This window comes from Benincasa hispida, chromosome 10 (genome assembly GCF_009727055.1).
Source record: "Benincasa hispida cultivar B227 chromosome 10, ASM972705v1, whole genome shotgun sequence".
In the NCBI taxonomy this organism is placed as follows: Eukaryota; Viridiplantae; Streptophyta; class Magnoliopsida; order Cucurbitales; family Cucurbitaceae; genus Benincasa; species Benincasa hispida.
Window position 1 is genome coordinate 11677463 of NC_052358.1, and position 14980 is coordinate 11692442.

Below are 14980 nucleotides of genomic sequence, written 5' to 3' on the forward strand. Positions count from 1 at the left end.
GGCGGCGAAAATGGAGAAAGCTAGGATAAGCAGCAGCCAAAGTAAGAAACAAGAACACTCGAAAAATGGGAGTTAAGGCTTTAAAATAGGAACTCCCGACCTGATGCCTAAGAAAAAGCTTTTCTGACAGGCCCTTTATTGGCATCTAGAGAACCCATTAGAAAATTAATTCCACCAAATGACCTCTACCAAAGACGTATCTAAAGAGCTTTACGATACAGTGCTCACGTTTTTCTGTTTTATTCTCGCTAATCTTTCTAGGGACCGCAGGATGGATGACTAAAAAACTAGGCAAAAAATATAAAATGATCCAGATTTTGAAATAAAATGTCGAATGACCCTTTGCTGATGTCAAATTTGGGTGAATTTACCAAAATATACTCACATAAAAGTGGAAAAACAGTCTTGTTCTAGCTCTCGCTCATTTCGCTCTCTCTTCTTTTTTTCACTCACAATTCACTATGTCTCTCACTCTCGCTCGTCTCGCTCTCTCTTTATTTCCTTACTCACAAAATCACTCCTCTCTCTCGTCTCTTGCTCACCAAAGTTGGTCACGTCGGAAATGCTCGTGTGGACTCATCGTGCTAGAGAAGAAAAAAAAGACGTATAGAAGAGAAGAAGATGATGTGCAGAGGAAGATTTCTCGCAAAGGAAAAGAAGATGAAAAAGAAAAAAGAAAGGCAATACTGTTACTTCACATGGTCATGACATCAACAAAGGGACATTTGACTTTTTTCAAAAACTGGGTCATTTGGTATTTTGGATCTTTAAAATGGGTCTTTTGGGCAATTATCTCATCTTTCTACCCACCACTTGATAATGAATCGATCAAAACATGGGTTACTTCTTTTCTGGTCTTTGAGGCTAATGAGGGATTCATATTGTGTTGGATGAAAAATGGGTGACTTGTATTTGATTCAGGACAGCACGGTTAGTTGCATAAATGGTATTCAAGCCCAAAATAATAGAATATGTGGTACAATGATAAAAATAATTGCATATATAGAATAAAAAAATAGTAAAAGACTAAAAAGCCCACGTCCAACCACCATTTCACGCGCTTTTTTTCGATTTTCTCACATTGAAAGCTATCACTGATAGCCACTGATAACTGCTATTAGTTTCTATGATTGATAGCTACTATCAGTGATAGCTTTCAAATTGATAAATGTGTTATCAGTTGCTATCAATGAATATCATTGATAGTTGCTATCAGTGATAGATTTCAATTTGAGAAATGTGCTATTAGTTACTACCACTAATAACTGCTATCGGAGGTAACTTTCGATTTAAGGTTTTTTTCCCTTCTAAAGAAGCATCTCACAAGTCCATACTCCTTGTAGCGTCCCAGCGCCAGCGAAATTCCGGCGAATGAACTGGGTTGTCGCCATTCATCATTGCAGCATCTGGGTTAGCCTGGGTTGCTTCTGTTTTCCATTTTAGCATCGGGGTCATTTCAGCAAGCGCCAATGGAATTTCATCAACTAGGTTGCTTCCGTTTTCCATTTCATCATTGGGCGTTCGCCATTTCCGTTCAAGCAATATGGTCGAGAACGACGATCTATTTGAGGTAGGATTTGGTGGTGGAGGAGAGGGAGAAGGATAGAAAAGAGGGCAAACTTGGAAATATATAAATATATATATATATATATATATATAACCAACCAATGAGTATGTGTCATATATTCAATTAATTTTAAAAAGTACTACATTAGTAGATATTTTGACTAATTGGACCGTTTGTTATAATTTCCCTACTTTCTATTGGACTTGGCTTCAAGGTTAAGGTTCCGGCCCATCAATCATCTCTCTTTGTACTTAGCATTTAGCTCTTAGTAGCCAGTACTTGGGGTATAGAAAGATGAATAACCAGCTTTCCTGGATCCCGATTTTCGAATTGGAAACATTAATTTAATTTTGACTAATGCAAATATAACAATCAACTCAAAGCTTTAGTAGTACAGTACAATGCAAAAAAAATTACAATAGATTTAGTATAAGTGATAGACTGATAGACTCCTATTAACAATAATCACTAATAAATTTTGCTATATTTACAATTTATTAAAAATATTATTATACATTTAATTATTAGTCTTAAAAGTGCTACAGTAGTTATCTATTAATTTTTCTCATCAACGTTATTTTCTATGCTGTATAAAAAATATCGAGATTCTAAGAATACATTGGCTAAACTAAAATAATTACGGACAGGGTAGACCTTAGAAAGAAGCCCAAATGCTAAAACCATAAAAGTGAAACCTTTAGTTTAAATAAATTAGCACATCCACTACAATATTTTGCACTGCCTTTTAATGTACTATTTCATACTTCCTTGTGTTTTTTACTCATGTCCCTTTCATTTTAACCCATACAATGATGAGATAAGTTATGAGTCGCCTTTAGATTTGGAAACTGCAGCATCCATGGTCCCAACCACAAATGATTTTGCATACAAAGCCAAAACTTCTTTACAGAAACATACAGTAGAAATAGAAGAAAAGTAGTTGGATTTGGCAACAGTTGAAGACAGTCGATTGATTACAAACAAAAAGGGAAAAAAAAAAAAGGAAGAAGAAGAGAGAATAATAACAATGCACAAGAACAGAGGCCACAGGACAGTGGTTTTTCCACTGACAGTTTCTAATTTATAGGAAGCGGAGTCCCATTCCAACTCTCAAGGCATTCAAGCAAAGGATCAATAATTTTCCCCTCACAAATTGCAGTAAAAACCTTGTCAAATTCTTCACCGGGAGATTTCACTTTTTCACCTGTCAAAATAGCAGTTCCCAATTCTTCTCTAACAAATCTGTAAAGTGGGTATGATCTGCAGTCCTTTATCTTATTGGGGATTATTGGTATTCCTTTTGCAATGGCTTGTCTTCCACTTTCTACTTCTTTGGGCAAAAGGGTTTTCAGTTCTTCCTCAAAAGCTCCAATCTTTAGAAAGATTGAGGAGTTTGAGTTCTTTAGATCGTCATTGTTGTTCAATGCATGTTCTACAAGAACTTGCCTTAGCTTCTGCATTAAAGGATATGTCATGCTGCATGGATCGTCAACGTAAGCAAACACATGTTCTCTATCAATGACTTTCAGCAAATCTTTCTCACAAAATCTTGAAGGATGAAGCTCTCCATTTACTCCAACGGTCAAAACCTTCTTGGCCACTTGACTCACTGTGTTCTTCACGGTGCTCTTCAGATTTTCCTCGATGTGTCTCAAATCTATGGCTTGGCAGAGAGCCACTAGGAATGTTGTGCTCATTAGCTTCAAGATATCTATTGCCTCAGCTGTTTTTCTTGAGGAGATTAGACCCAATGAATTGACGTCTTGGTTGTGTTGCTCTGCACTTTGAACGTGATTGGTGACCGGGTTTGCTAAGTATTGCAGTTCCGAGCAATAGGAAGCCATGGCGATTTCAGCGCCTTTGAATCCATAATCCAAACTTGGATTACTTCCTCCTGAAAGATTTGAAGGCAGACCATTGTTGTAGAAATCATTCACAAGTTCAGAGAATTGAGCAAATAAAAGCTTTCCAATTGAGGCAAGAGCCAATCTAGTGTTATCCATGGACACCCCAATTGGAGTTCCTTGAAAATTTCCTCCATGTAGAGCTTTATTCCTTGAAACGTCAATTAATGGATTGTCATTCACCGAGTTAATTTCTCTCTCAATTGATTTCGTCGAATGTCGAATAACTTCAATTTGAGGGCCTAACCATTGAGGTGAAGTCCGAAGAGCATAACGATCTTGTTTTGGCTTTTGAAGAGGGTCCAATTCATGTAACTTCTTAGCATCTTTTATGAAAGCACTTCCATCTAAAAGGTGCTCCATTATAGCTGCTGCTTCGATTTGACCCGGATGATGCTTCAATTTATGAGTCAAATGATCAGTAAACTCAGGCTTTCCCTGCATTATTTCAGCAAAGATAGCTGAAATGACCTCAGATAAGAGAGCTAATACATTAGCCTCGAACAAAACTATGGACGCCAAACCAGATCCAACGCCCGTCCCGTTGACAAGTGCGAGACCCTCTTTAGGCTGCAACTCGAAGAATCCACCATCGATGCCAGCAAGTTTAAAAGCAGCTCCAGCATCAAGGAGATCACCGGTTGGACCGACAGCCTTGGCATTGGGACGACCTGTCAAAAAGCCAGCAATGTAGGAGAAGGGAACTAAATCACCAGAAGCCGTAATTGTGCCTCGCAAGGGAAGGCAAGGTGTGACGTTGTGATTTAGGAGCTTTGTAATTGACTCCAAAATCTCAAATCTAATGCCAGAATAGCCTTGGAGAAGAGTGTTGATTCTGACCAACATGGCAGCTCTTGTGGCAGTGTGAGGCAATGTGTGGTTGGACTCTATTCCATTCCCAAATATTCCAGCGTTCAAGAATCTAATTCATACATCATAGCAATTTAAAGATTTGTTCTTCAATCATTAAATCAAACATATACCCATTAAGAAAAATTGAATTCTCTCATTAAATTAAACCATTTGTTTTCACAAGCGATTTAATTTTTATCCAAATTAACTAAATAATAATAATATTTTTACGTGCAAGAAAAGTTATCACGTTATATTTTCAAAAATTATGAAAGAAATGCCAATGCAGACTGTTTTTAAAAATGATTAACAATAACAAACAGTAGATTAGTCCAAAAACAAACAAAACCTAAATTTGAGAATTACAAAAAAGTACACTGAACCTGAATCAAGATCCGAACTAGAAAAGACGAAAATGATATTTTAATTAATAAAATAAATAAATAAGATCGACCAGCCCAATCTCCTCGTTTATTGTCTTCTTTTTCTTTTTTGGAAAACTGTTTAATTTACTACTTTTTCTATGAGCGTTTATTTGACTAATTAGCCGTGCATTCACTGTGGTAATTTTTTTTTCTTTTAAATGACTATGGTAGAATTTATATTGAGAAAAAAATTGTATAGTGCTTTTCTTTTTAATTTCAATATTTTTCTGGACCTCATGACAAAGTTATAATTTATTAACCAATTAAATAAGTTGCTCCTTGAGTTAATGCTTATCTAATTTGGACCACGATGAAATTTAATATGGACATTATCTGCTAAACCTAAATTATTTAAGAACAAAGTAGACTCTAACTATTTGAAATATCATAAGTTTTCGTTGTCTTCAATGAAATGTGGGTAATTCTTCCTTAAAGAAAATGGTAACGAATTGGTGCAATATCATTTCATTAAAACGATGTTCAATTCTCCCCTATTTAAAATATTGACATACAAATGAGAAAGAAACAGGTCTATATAAATTTAAAAAGAAAAACATTTAAGTCTCATTTTCTAATTATTTGGTTTATAATTACTATTACGTTAAGTTTTTTGGTTTACAAAAATCATGCGGTATTTGCAAAACTAAAAAGATGGTTATGCATACAAATGTACAATTATGATTCAAAATTAAAACTCATAGTAAAAAATGGTCGATATGCAAACATAATTTTTTAAAATATTTAACAGAAAAGAGTAAATATTGTATTTTTAATTATAGGACAATGATTAAGTGCAATCTAGAATGCACCTAATCATGTGTATCTCCTTTCTTACCCACAAAGAAAAAATATTAAATAAATTATCTTTAAAAAAAATTATTTGTCACATATCAGAATTTTATAAGATACACCATGGGCTAGATGTCAAAAAAAATACCCAAATCTTTTTTTTATATATTAGTATTTGTAGAGAGCTTTCACAATACCCAGAAACTGACATATTGCCCACGTGGCCATATGTGCTTCCATTTTATTTGTGACATAATATTTTTCAGTTAATCACAAAATATTGAATTATATCTGGAATTTGTTATTAATGGCAAATCTAACCGTTTTGACCTAATATTGTAAAAGAATAATAATAATAATTAAATTGACATTAAATAATTTTTTATTAAAAAATTAGTGCGGACACAGAGAAGAGAAGGGCAGTCTAGTAAAATTTTGACATTATTTAAAAAAAATACTATAATTAAGACATATTAGAACTCTTTTTTTTTTTTTTTTTTAGTACAAGGCATTTAGGATACTAACCATTCAAAAGTGGTGAACTCAGCAATAAATAAATAACTGTAACGTTAAAGAGCTAACAATTTAATTATTAATAATATTCACCCTACCGCAACAAGTAAGAGCCGCTTTCTACCGCAGCTAGTACTCGGCAGTTCAAAATTTTCAATAAAATTAATGGAGAAATTTACAAATTTATAATAAAATAAAAAGAAAACATCTGGTCTAAACCATACTCAAATTGATGAGAAATAATAAAAAGATAATAATATACCATAATTATGGGGAAACTTGCAAATTCAATTATTACTATAAATAACCAACATGAGTGTAATTCAATTTTTACCAACTTATACAAACCACCTATTTTAAGATTTGATTCTTGCTCCCACATTGTTTAAAAAACCTTTTATCGACTTCTCAAAATACATATATATAATTTATCAAATATTGGATAAACATAATTCACCAATTGAAGCATTTGTATATATTTTTTATATAATATAAATTGGAAACGGTTAAACTGAAATAAAACGAAGTGAAATGGGCAAAAAAAATAATAAATAAAAACTTGTAGGTAGGGAGGTAAGGTAAATAAGAAAAAAAATAAAGGATTAAATGAAAAGAAAAGGTTACCGAATAAGCTCCTTCTGCAGAGCAGCTCCTTGATTGGTTCTCCGATGAGAGGTTGCACCAAATCCAGTAGTGACTCCATAACTATCCGTCCCTTTCACCATACTCTCCATCACCCAGTCACTGCTTGCCTTCACTCCCTCTCTCGCCGACTCATTCAGCTCCACCTTCACTCCGCCGTCGTGCAACGCCACCGCCGCCACCTGCCCAATCGTCAAGCTCTCTCCGCCGAGTCGGACCACCCCTCGCCGGTACTCACCCACCATTTTCTTCACCTCGTCGAGGTGGCTCCCTTTGAGACCCTCCGCGGCGGCGCCCCAGTACAATGGATCGTTCGACTTCAGGCAAAGGCCATCGGCGACGGGAACGTGGCCATTGGTATTGCAAGTGGTGGGTTTCATTATTGGTGAGCTGAAAAATGGGGGAAGGGAGAGATGGGGTTGGGGAAATCAGAGCGGTGGACTTAGTTTTCTATGAAAAAAAAGTCTGTGAAATTCTTAAATAGAGAAAACTAAAACGCTATGGGTTGGAGGATTACAAGAAGGGGTTAGTTGGAGGATTTTTGTGGCCGTTGGATCTTTTTTTGTTCTCTTACACGCTTGTGATTCTGACGCGTGTTGATCGTGGGAGGTCACATGATTGAGTTGCCAGAGGTGTGGAGGGGGTTGGTGGAGTGTATGGTGCACGGTTGAACACCTATTCTAAATTACCATTTTATCCTTCTTTATCTCCTAAACTACACATTTACCAACCAACCTCTTCTCATTCTAAAGAATACGACTAGTTGTGTTTTTTTAATTATTATTTTAAGAATACAGTTTTTCTTTTTTTCCTTTTTTTTTTTTATAACCCAAGGGTATCATTGGCGTGTGGCTGATGGTTTGTCTATTCAAATTGAGGCAAGTACTTAGCTACCTAGGATAGGGAATGCTAGAGGTGAGTTGGGTGGGAGAGAGTTCTAGAGTCGGATTGGTTGCGTCTCTTTTAATAGATAATGGTGGTGGGATGCTAGCAAAGTTTACAGGGCTTCAATGAGTCAAAGGTATTTACTGGTCACTAGATAAATTGGGTGTCTTCTCAGTGAAAAGTGCATACAGTTTAGGTGTAAGTTTGGTTTCGGTTGGGGAGTGTTCAACATCAATAATGGCATTTATAAACTTACTTTGGAAAAGTAATTTACTGTTGAAGGTGAAGATTTGTTGTTAGGTGGGTATAGGATTAAATCTTGATCCAAGGTGTCCGCTGTGCGGAGACGTCGGTGCATTTGCGTTTGGAGGTGTAAGAAGGTGAGGGGTTTGGTCCTTTATTTTTGTTCCTAAAGTTGCTTTTGTTTTGTGTGATAAGGATTCAAGGTCAACATTGGACCTTGATTGTTATGGCTATTGGAGCATGGTCATCCCAATGATGCTATTTGTAGTTTTTGCATTTGCAGTAGATTTGGATCGTTCAGAATCACGTTGTGTTTTATCGAGGAAATATTTTTTAGGGAATTGCGAAGTTCCATAGTGGAAGCGGGATCGGCCAAATTTTTAATTTTTACAAAACAATGAAATTACAAAAAACAAACATTATGCATTAATTGAAAAAATTTACAGCATGCATTAAAAATGAAAAAGGGAGAAGAAGTTACTTACCCTTGAAGATCACAAATCTTCACGAAATCTCCTTCTTCACGAATGATTACGAATAAGAAAACCTCATACCGCTCACAAACAGTTCGTGAGGACACTACCACGAGAATTTTCTCTGTATTTCCCTCAAAGTAAGGTCAGTAACTAAGCGATAACGCTTGCTGAGCTATACGATCATCTAGTCCGCGCGTGCGTTAAACGACACCCGAGCATCCGACACTCAGCGATCATCTACCCCATCGTCTATACGACCCGACCAATGCTTGATCATCTTCTTCCTCGAAAAACAATGACCCTTGCTCCGAACTTCTTCGCGAATGACTCAAAACTCAAACAATTAACTTACAGACTCGATAGCAATTAATTATACCCAAAAATGCAGGGGTCTTTACAATTAACTGGAAATGTAAACGAATTTAACAAATCAAGGTTTCATTCCAGAAAACTCCATTAATCCACACATCCACAAACGATTTAACAATTAAAACAGAGAGTAGACATGTTACACCCACCGAGAATGGAAATGCAATTCTTTGCAGCAATAAATTGGAATATCAGAAACCTGACTCTAATACCAATTGAAGGAACTCCTATACAAGAGTACCTATGAGCGGAAGCGGATCTTTCCAATTCATTGTGACAGAATTTTCACATACAGATTCAAACATACAATATGCATTCACAACGCTAAATTACTAGCATGCAGATAAACAAACAAAAGACTATGAAAACATACCAGTTAAAGACTTTTCTTATTTTGAAATCTCACTCTCTCCACGAACAACCTCTCGCTCTTGTTAGACTAGGAAGTAATCATCCAGCAACACCCCGGTCGTCTACACGAACAGCTTCGCACAAACACAAGGAAACGAGGACGATACCACCACTCGGAGCCCTCAGTATTCTCGGAGTGAGAATCCAAAGGGTGGGCTTTGTTCGGATTTGGTAGAGGGGAAGAGGAAAAGAGATCGTATATAACGATCAAGCAAGTGGGAGAAAGACTCGTCTATCGTATAGAAAAAATGCTTGATCGTTTAGGTGAAGTATACGATCGTGTAGGAAAAGCTAAGTGATCGTTTATACGATCATTTAGTAAAGCTCGAGCACTAAACGATCGTTTAGTAAAAGATAAGCGATTGTTTATTAAATGGCTTACGGGGGTGTAAGCGATCGTTTAGTAAACAGCACTATCGTATAGGCTCTGATTTACTAAACGATGACCCTCTCAAACACTATATCATCAAATGCTTAATACACCGTGAGTTATTTAAGCGTCTCAAAACGATTTTTCATCTTACTCATCAGTTACGAAAACAGAAGAGACGTCGGCCAATTATCTCATAACTGTCCAATTAATAAATAATAAATATAATCACATTATATTCATAACCTATGGATAAATATCATATATTAATCATAATATTTTTCTTCTACTATATATAAATCATATTTATATCCAATTTCATCCAAATTAATGTATCCCATACATAAAGTCAATTATATCATATATAATTAACTAGTTCAATTATATCATATATAATTGAACTACCTCTTGTCAATTTGAACAATTCAAACTGACCCCAAAACTGATTCTCAACTTGTATCCAAGCTATCAAAGGGACCTTATGGACCTATGGCTCAAAGCTCCAACGGTACGTAAATAACTGACTAAACTCTTTAGCTACGATATCCACCATCCGTTAACTCTTAAGCATATCACTAAAGACCGACAGCTAAACTCTTTTTACCACATATATATTTCTATATCCATCGGATATAACCAATCATCAGTACGATGACCCTTCACAGATGCTCGTAAGTACAACTGGACCAATTTATCGTTTAGCCCCTGTAGTTACATCTTACTCCTTAAGTACCACCGATCCCTCTAATGAACAAAACAACATAGTCCTACTATGTGTGAACATCTCTCGAGCCATGAGAAGGTGTGTGGCGTCACATCGTTTAAGCCCCAAAATCAGCCCTTAAGGGAGCAATCTATCTACTTACCCCTGCTTCAGGGAAAAAGTAAACTTCATCTTGTGTAGCTGAGTTCCCAGCTCCCAAATCAGATGAATCCTCAAAGTAGTAAGTTTAAGTCGGCGCTTTGGCCACTCACACCCATGCAAATCAAAGGACCACCCTCAATGGCAGGAGTTCCCAACTCACTCAGGATTGAGGTCATGTTACCTATGGTCATCCTAGTGAAGTGAAGTCTCTGTCATGAACGGGGTTATATGACGAGACGTTAACACTTCGTGGTCAGGTCTTATACAAACCTTTGTATAGAACGCCCCCACTCGCATGTCCTCTACACAAATGATCAGGATCAGACCATCTATGACAAATCACAACACTTGTAACTATTCCACAAAGCGGGCCGCATCCATAGCGTTACCAAGATAAGGTTTCTTTCCTATATCCATATACTACAGACCATTTTGGTTATCACTTAAGACATGATCCACTTGTATGTCACCACATACATGCTTAAGTTACATAAAGACAACCAGGGATTTTAAGTTTATTGGTTTGTGGTAAAGCAAATAAAAACATCCAAATTTGCAAAGTCAAGAAGTGAAGTAAAAATCATATATTATATGTCACAAGCGTTCGTACAAACTGTTTACAAACTACAAGACACGAGACTTTAGGGCATCAACCCCAACAGAAATAAGTCACTCTTACTTTTTAACGTTGTTTACTATTTAAGACTGAGTATTTCAAAGTGATGACCTAGGTAACTTAACCTTAATGCTGAGCTAACTACGAACTCCTGTTTATTTTGGATTATCCTTAGATTTGTATTGATGAGGGTTGGCTCAACAGTGCCGGCTCAATAAGCCTCTCATTTCAGGGGTAAGATCGGATAGATAGCTGGGGACATAGGGTACGAAATGGAACTCACTCCTACCCACTTTTAGGGATAGTAGAGAGGTTGTTCCCTTAAATGCTAACTCCAGGTCTTGAACAAGAGGTCACACCCTCTCATTGGTCCGAGAGGGACTCAGTTTGATGAGTGGATCACAAACCAATTGTTCATTAGAGGATCAGAGGGACTTAAGGAACAAGAGGTAATCTCGAGGGTAAAACAGCTATTGACCCAACCGTCATTACAAACAACCTGTGAAGGATTAACTTACTGATTATAGTTATATTGAGTGGACACAATATATCTCCAGTGAGGGAAATATAACTACTAGGCTTTATTGGAGTGACCCGGTAGTTACCGAATGTTAGTTAATTAGATTAAAAACTTTAGCCTGTTAATCTCGGATCGATTGATTCCATGATCTGTAGGTTCATTAGGTCTTCTTACTAGCTCACAAATGGAATAAACCTTAGAATAGAGTAATGAGTTTAATTTTAAACGTTGAAATTCGAATTAAGAGAATTAGTAATTATATGCGATATAATTATGCGTTTAATTGTGAAATTAAATGAAATTGAAGAATTGGTTGATATTTAAATTCAATTTAAATATCAAATTATATGAATAGGAATTCATGGCAGTGGAATTGGTGTTTAATTAATTTAATATTTGATATTAAATTAATAAAATTATTTAATTAATTATTATTTTTATTTAAAAAATTAATTATTGGATTAATTTTGTAAAATTAACAAAATTACAACTTAAATTGTTTTAATTTTGAAATAAATTTAAAATTTAAGGAGAAATTGGGTGTTTTGGAAAACCCAACTAAATGTGGGATTTTCCCACTTTGAATAACACCTCAATTTCCACTACAAATCAATGAAGTAGGAGATATCTTTGTTGGAAACGGCAGGACCCTCAGAACGACGAACTGTAAACCGTCAAGGCACGAGAGTCAAGCGAAGAGCAAAACCTGTAAAACAGAAACTCGTTATAGGTTGAGTGGCGGAGCTCGCTCTCTTTAAGACGTTTCGCGGCTCTACCCAAGTGTGCAAGCAGGTCGAAAAATTGTCACATCGTCCCAGGATAAAATAGCCAAATGAAAATCGAACAAAAATGCAATGTTACCGATCGGAACGTACACCATTTCTAAACTCACTGCTCGGAAAGCTAAGATGGAGGATGAGAGGAAAATTTGAGAATTAAGAAAATGAATTCTATGTGTTACGAACTGTTGGAGGCCTCGCCTTTTATAGGCCTTCAGCATCGAAACGACCGTTTTAAAATTAATCAATTGATCATTTTAAAAATTAATGGATCATTTTAAATATAATCAACAGACCGTTTTAAAATTAATCAATGGACCATTCTAAAGATAATCAATGAACCGTTTTAAATATAAATTTGCACCCAACAATCCCCTACTTGAAAATTTAAACAAAACGAGAAGAGAGGAAAGATTTTCATCGAGCAGTTTCAGTCTATACAACACTGTGCATAAGCAAAGGTGTCTTACGACTTGAACCTTTACATAGTGTAGATGATTTAAAATATACTAAAGTAACCCTTGCTTTTGAACTCTATCTCTAATAACATCTCACACAGAGTGTTATTAGGGTGTAGTACAAAAGTCCGTGCTTTTAAGGCCTAGCACGTAAATCCCGATTTAGTGAATGCTCTAAAGAGTTTGCCTAAAAATTCCATAGGAAGCGGCCCTCACTTCCACATTCACACAGGTGAGTCTATCAACGGTACTCCTGAAGCTAGATACCCCACTAGTCATCAAGTATAAATCTCATTAAGAACTGAGTTCAACCTTTCTTACTGAGTTCAACCTTTCTTATGCTTCAGGATATCATGCTCAGACTTTAAGTCATAGGAATGGAACTCTGTGTTTGGTTTAGCATGATTCACTATATATCACTCGTGATCAGTTATTACCCGTTGAACCTGATTCTTGGGATCTCCAGTCTACATGTTGGGTTTTCCTCACTGTGATTCATTTTTCGATAGCCATGAGTCCATCCTTTCTGAGGTTCTGAAAACCTTTTCTCTGGCTAATCCTTTCGTCAAAGGATCTGCCAAGTTTTCATCAGTCCATATGTGATCCACTCTAACTGCACCAGTATTGAGAAACTCTCTAATGGTACTGTGCTTACGATGTATTTGACGTCTCTTTCTGTTGTAGTAACGGTTCTGAACTTTTGCGATTGTTGCAGTACTATCGCAATGGATCAATATGGCTGGTAACGGTTTTTCCCATAAGGGAATCTCTGATAGCAGATTTCTAAGCCAGTTGCTTCTTCACTAGTTGTCGCTAGTGCTATCATTTCTGACTCCATCATAGATTGGGCTAAAATAGTCTGTTTCTTGGACTTCCAAGAGACAGCTCCACCAGCTATATTAAATATATAGCCACTTGTAGCCTTTGAATCATCCAAAAGAGAGTTCTAATCAGCATCGCTGAACCCTTCTAGGACACCAAGAAACTTTTAATAATGTAATCCTAGGTTTTGGGTTTTCTTTAAGTATCTCATGACACTTTCTATAGCATTCCAATGCTCTTTACTAGGTCTACTTGTAAACCTGCAATGTAGTCCTACAGCATAAGCTATGTCAGGCCTAGTGCAGTCGGCAGTATATCTAAGACTGCCTATGATGCTCGCATACTCAGATTGATTAACACTGTCACCAGTGTTCTTAAACAACTTGACACTGAGGTCATAAGAAGTACAGGTAGGTTTATACTCAAAGTAATTATATTTCTTTAGAATCTTTTCTATATAGTGAGATTAATCCAAGGAAATTCCCTTTTCAGACCTATTTACTAAGTTCAACCCAAAAATCAATAAATTATCTACATATAGACACAAATAGTGCAGAGGTTATTATCAAACTTATGGTAGATGCATTTGTCACTTTCATTGACCTTGAAATTTTTAGATAGAATAAGGTTGTAAAATTTTTTATGTCATTGCTTAGGAGCTTGTTTTAGTCCATAGACAAATTTTTCTAATTTACACACTTTGTTTTCTTGACCATGGACAACAAAACCCTCAGGTTGTTTCATGTAAATCTCTTCTTCAGTTCACTATTGAGGAAAGCGGTTTTTACATCCATCTGATGTACTACAAGGTTATAAAGAGCAGCTAGAGAGAACAGGACACGGATAGAAGTAATTCTAGTGATAGGGGAGAAGGTGTCAAAGAAATCTACGTTTTCTCTTTGTCTAAAGCACTTCGTTACTAACCTGGCTTTAAATTTGTCGACAGTCCCATCAGGTTTAAGTTTCCTCCTTAAGATCTATTTGCACCCTATTGCCTTACATCCTGGGGTTAGATCTACTAAGTGCCAAGTTCTATTTGACTCAAGTGAGTCCATCTCATTATTTATGGCTTCTTGCCATAGGTTAGCATCTATTGAGGACAGGGTAGCTCTTAGAACTTTAGGATCTTCTTCTATATTGTAGGTCAGGAAGTCATTTCCGAAATCTTTGGTAGTTCTAACTCTTTTGCTTCTTCTAGGTTATGGATCAGTTTCCTCTCTAGGGTTAGTATTTCTAACTAGGGTTATACCATTTGAATCAGAGCCCCCACTATTCCTTGATTTAAAAGGAAACCTATCTTCAAAGAAGTTGGCATCATTTGACTCAATGATCACTTGGTTCACTAGATCATAGAAACTGTACGCTTTAATATTTAAGGCATAACCTATAAAGACACACTCGTAAGCTCTACTAGCCAATTTTCTCCTTTATGGATCAAGAATCCTTACAAAGGCTAGTCAACCCCATGTTCTAA

General features: G+C 36.2%; 1 protein-coding gene across 1 annotated transcript; it reads right to left on the reverse strand.

The window, feature by feature from the left end:
* Positions 1 to 2401: 2401 nt before the first annotated feature.
* On the reverse strand, positions 2402 to 7156 carry LOC120088009 (phenylalanine ammonia-lyase-like). The gene is made up of 2 exons (XM_039045034.1): positions 6675 to 7156; positions 2402 to 4393 (listed from the first exon to the last, which is right to left on the reverse strand). The coding sequence occupies exons 1-2, from the start codon at positions 7070 to 7072 to the stop codon at positions 2644 to 2646; spliced, it is 2148 nt and encodes a 715-aa protein (XP_038900962.1). The 5' UTR covers positions 7073 to 7156; the 3' UTR covers positions 2402 to 2643.
* Between the last annotated feature and the right edge of the window lie 7824 nt (positions 7157 to 14980).

Bases quoted from the DNA above. Each gene is read 5' to 3' on its own strand.
- LOC120088009 (XM_039045034.1), bottom strand. From the start codon at position 7,072: ATGAAACCCACCACTTGCAATACCAATGGCCACGTTCCCGTCGCCGAT. The intron at 4,394-6,674 runs GTAACCTTTTCT...TGTATGAATTAG, and splicing joins CTGCAGAAGGAGCTTATTCG to ATTCTTGAACGCTGGAATAT.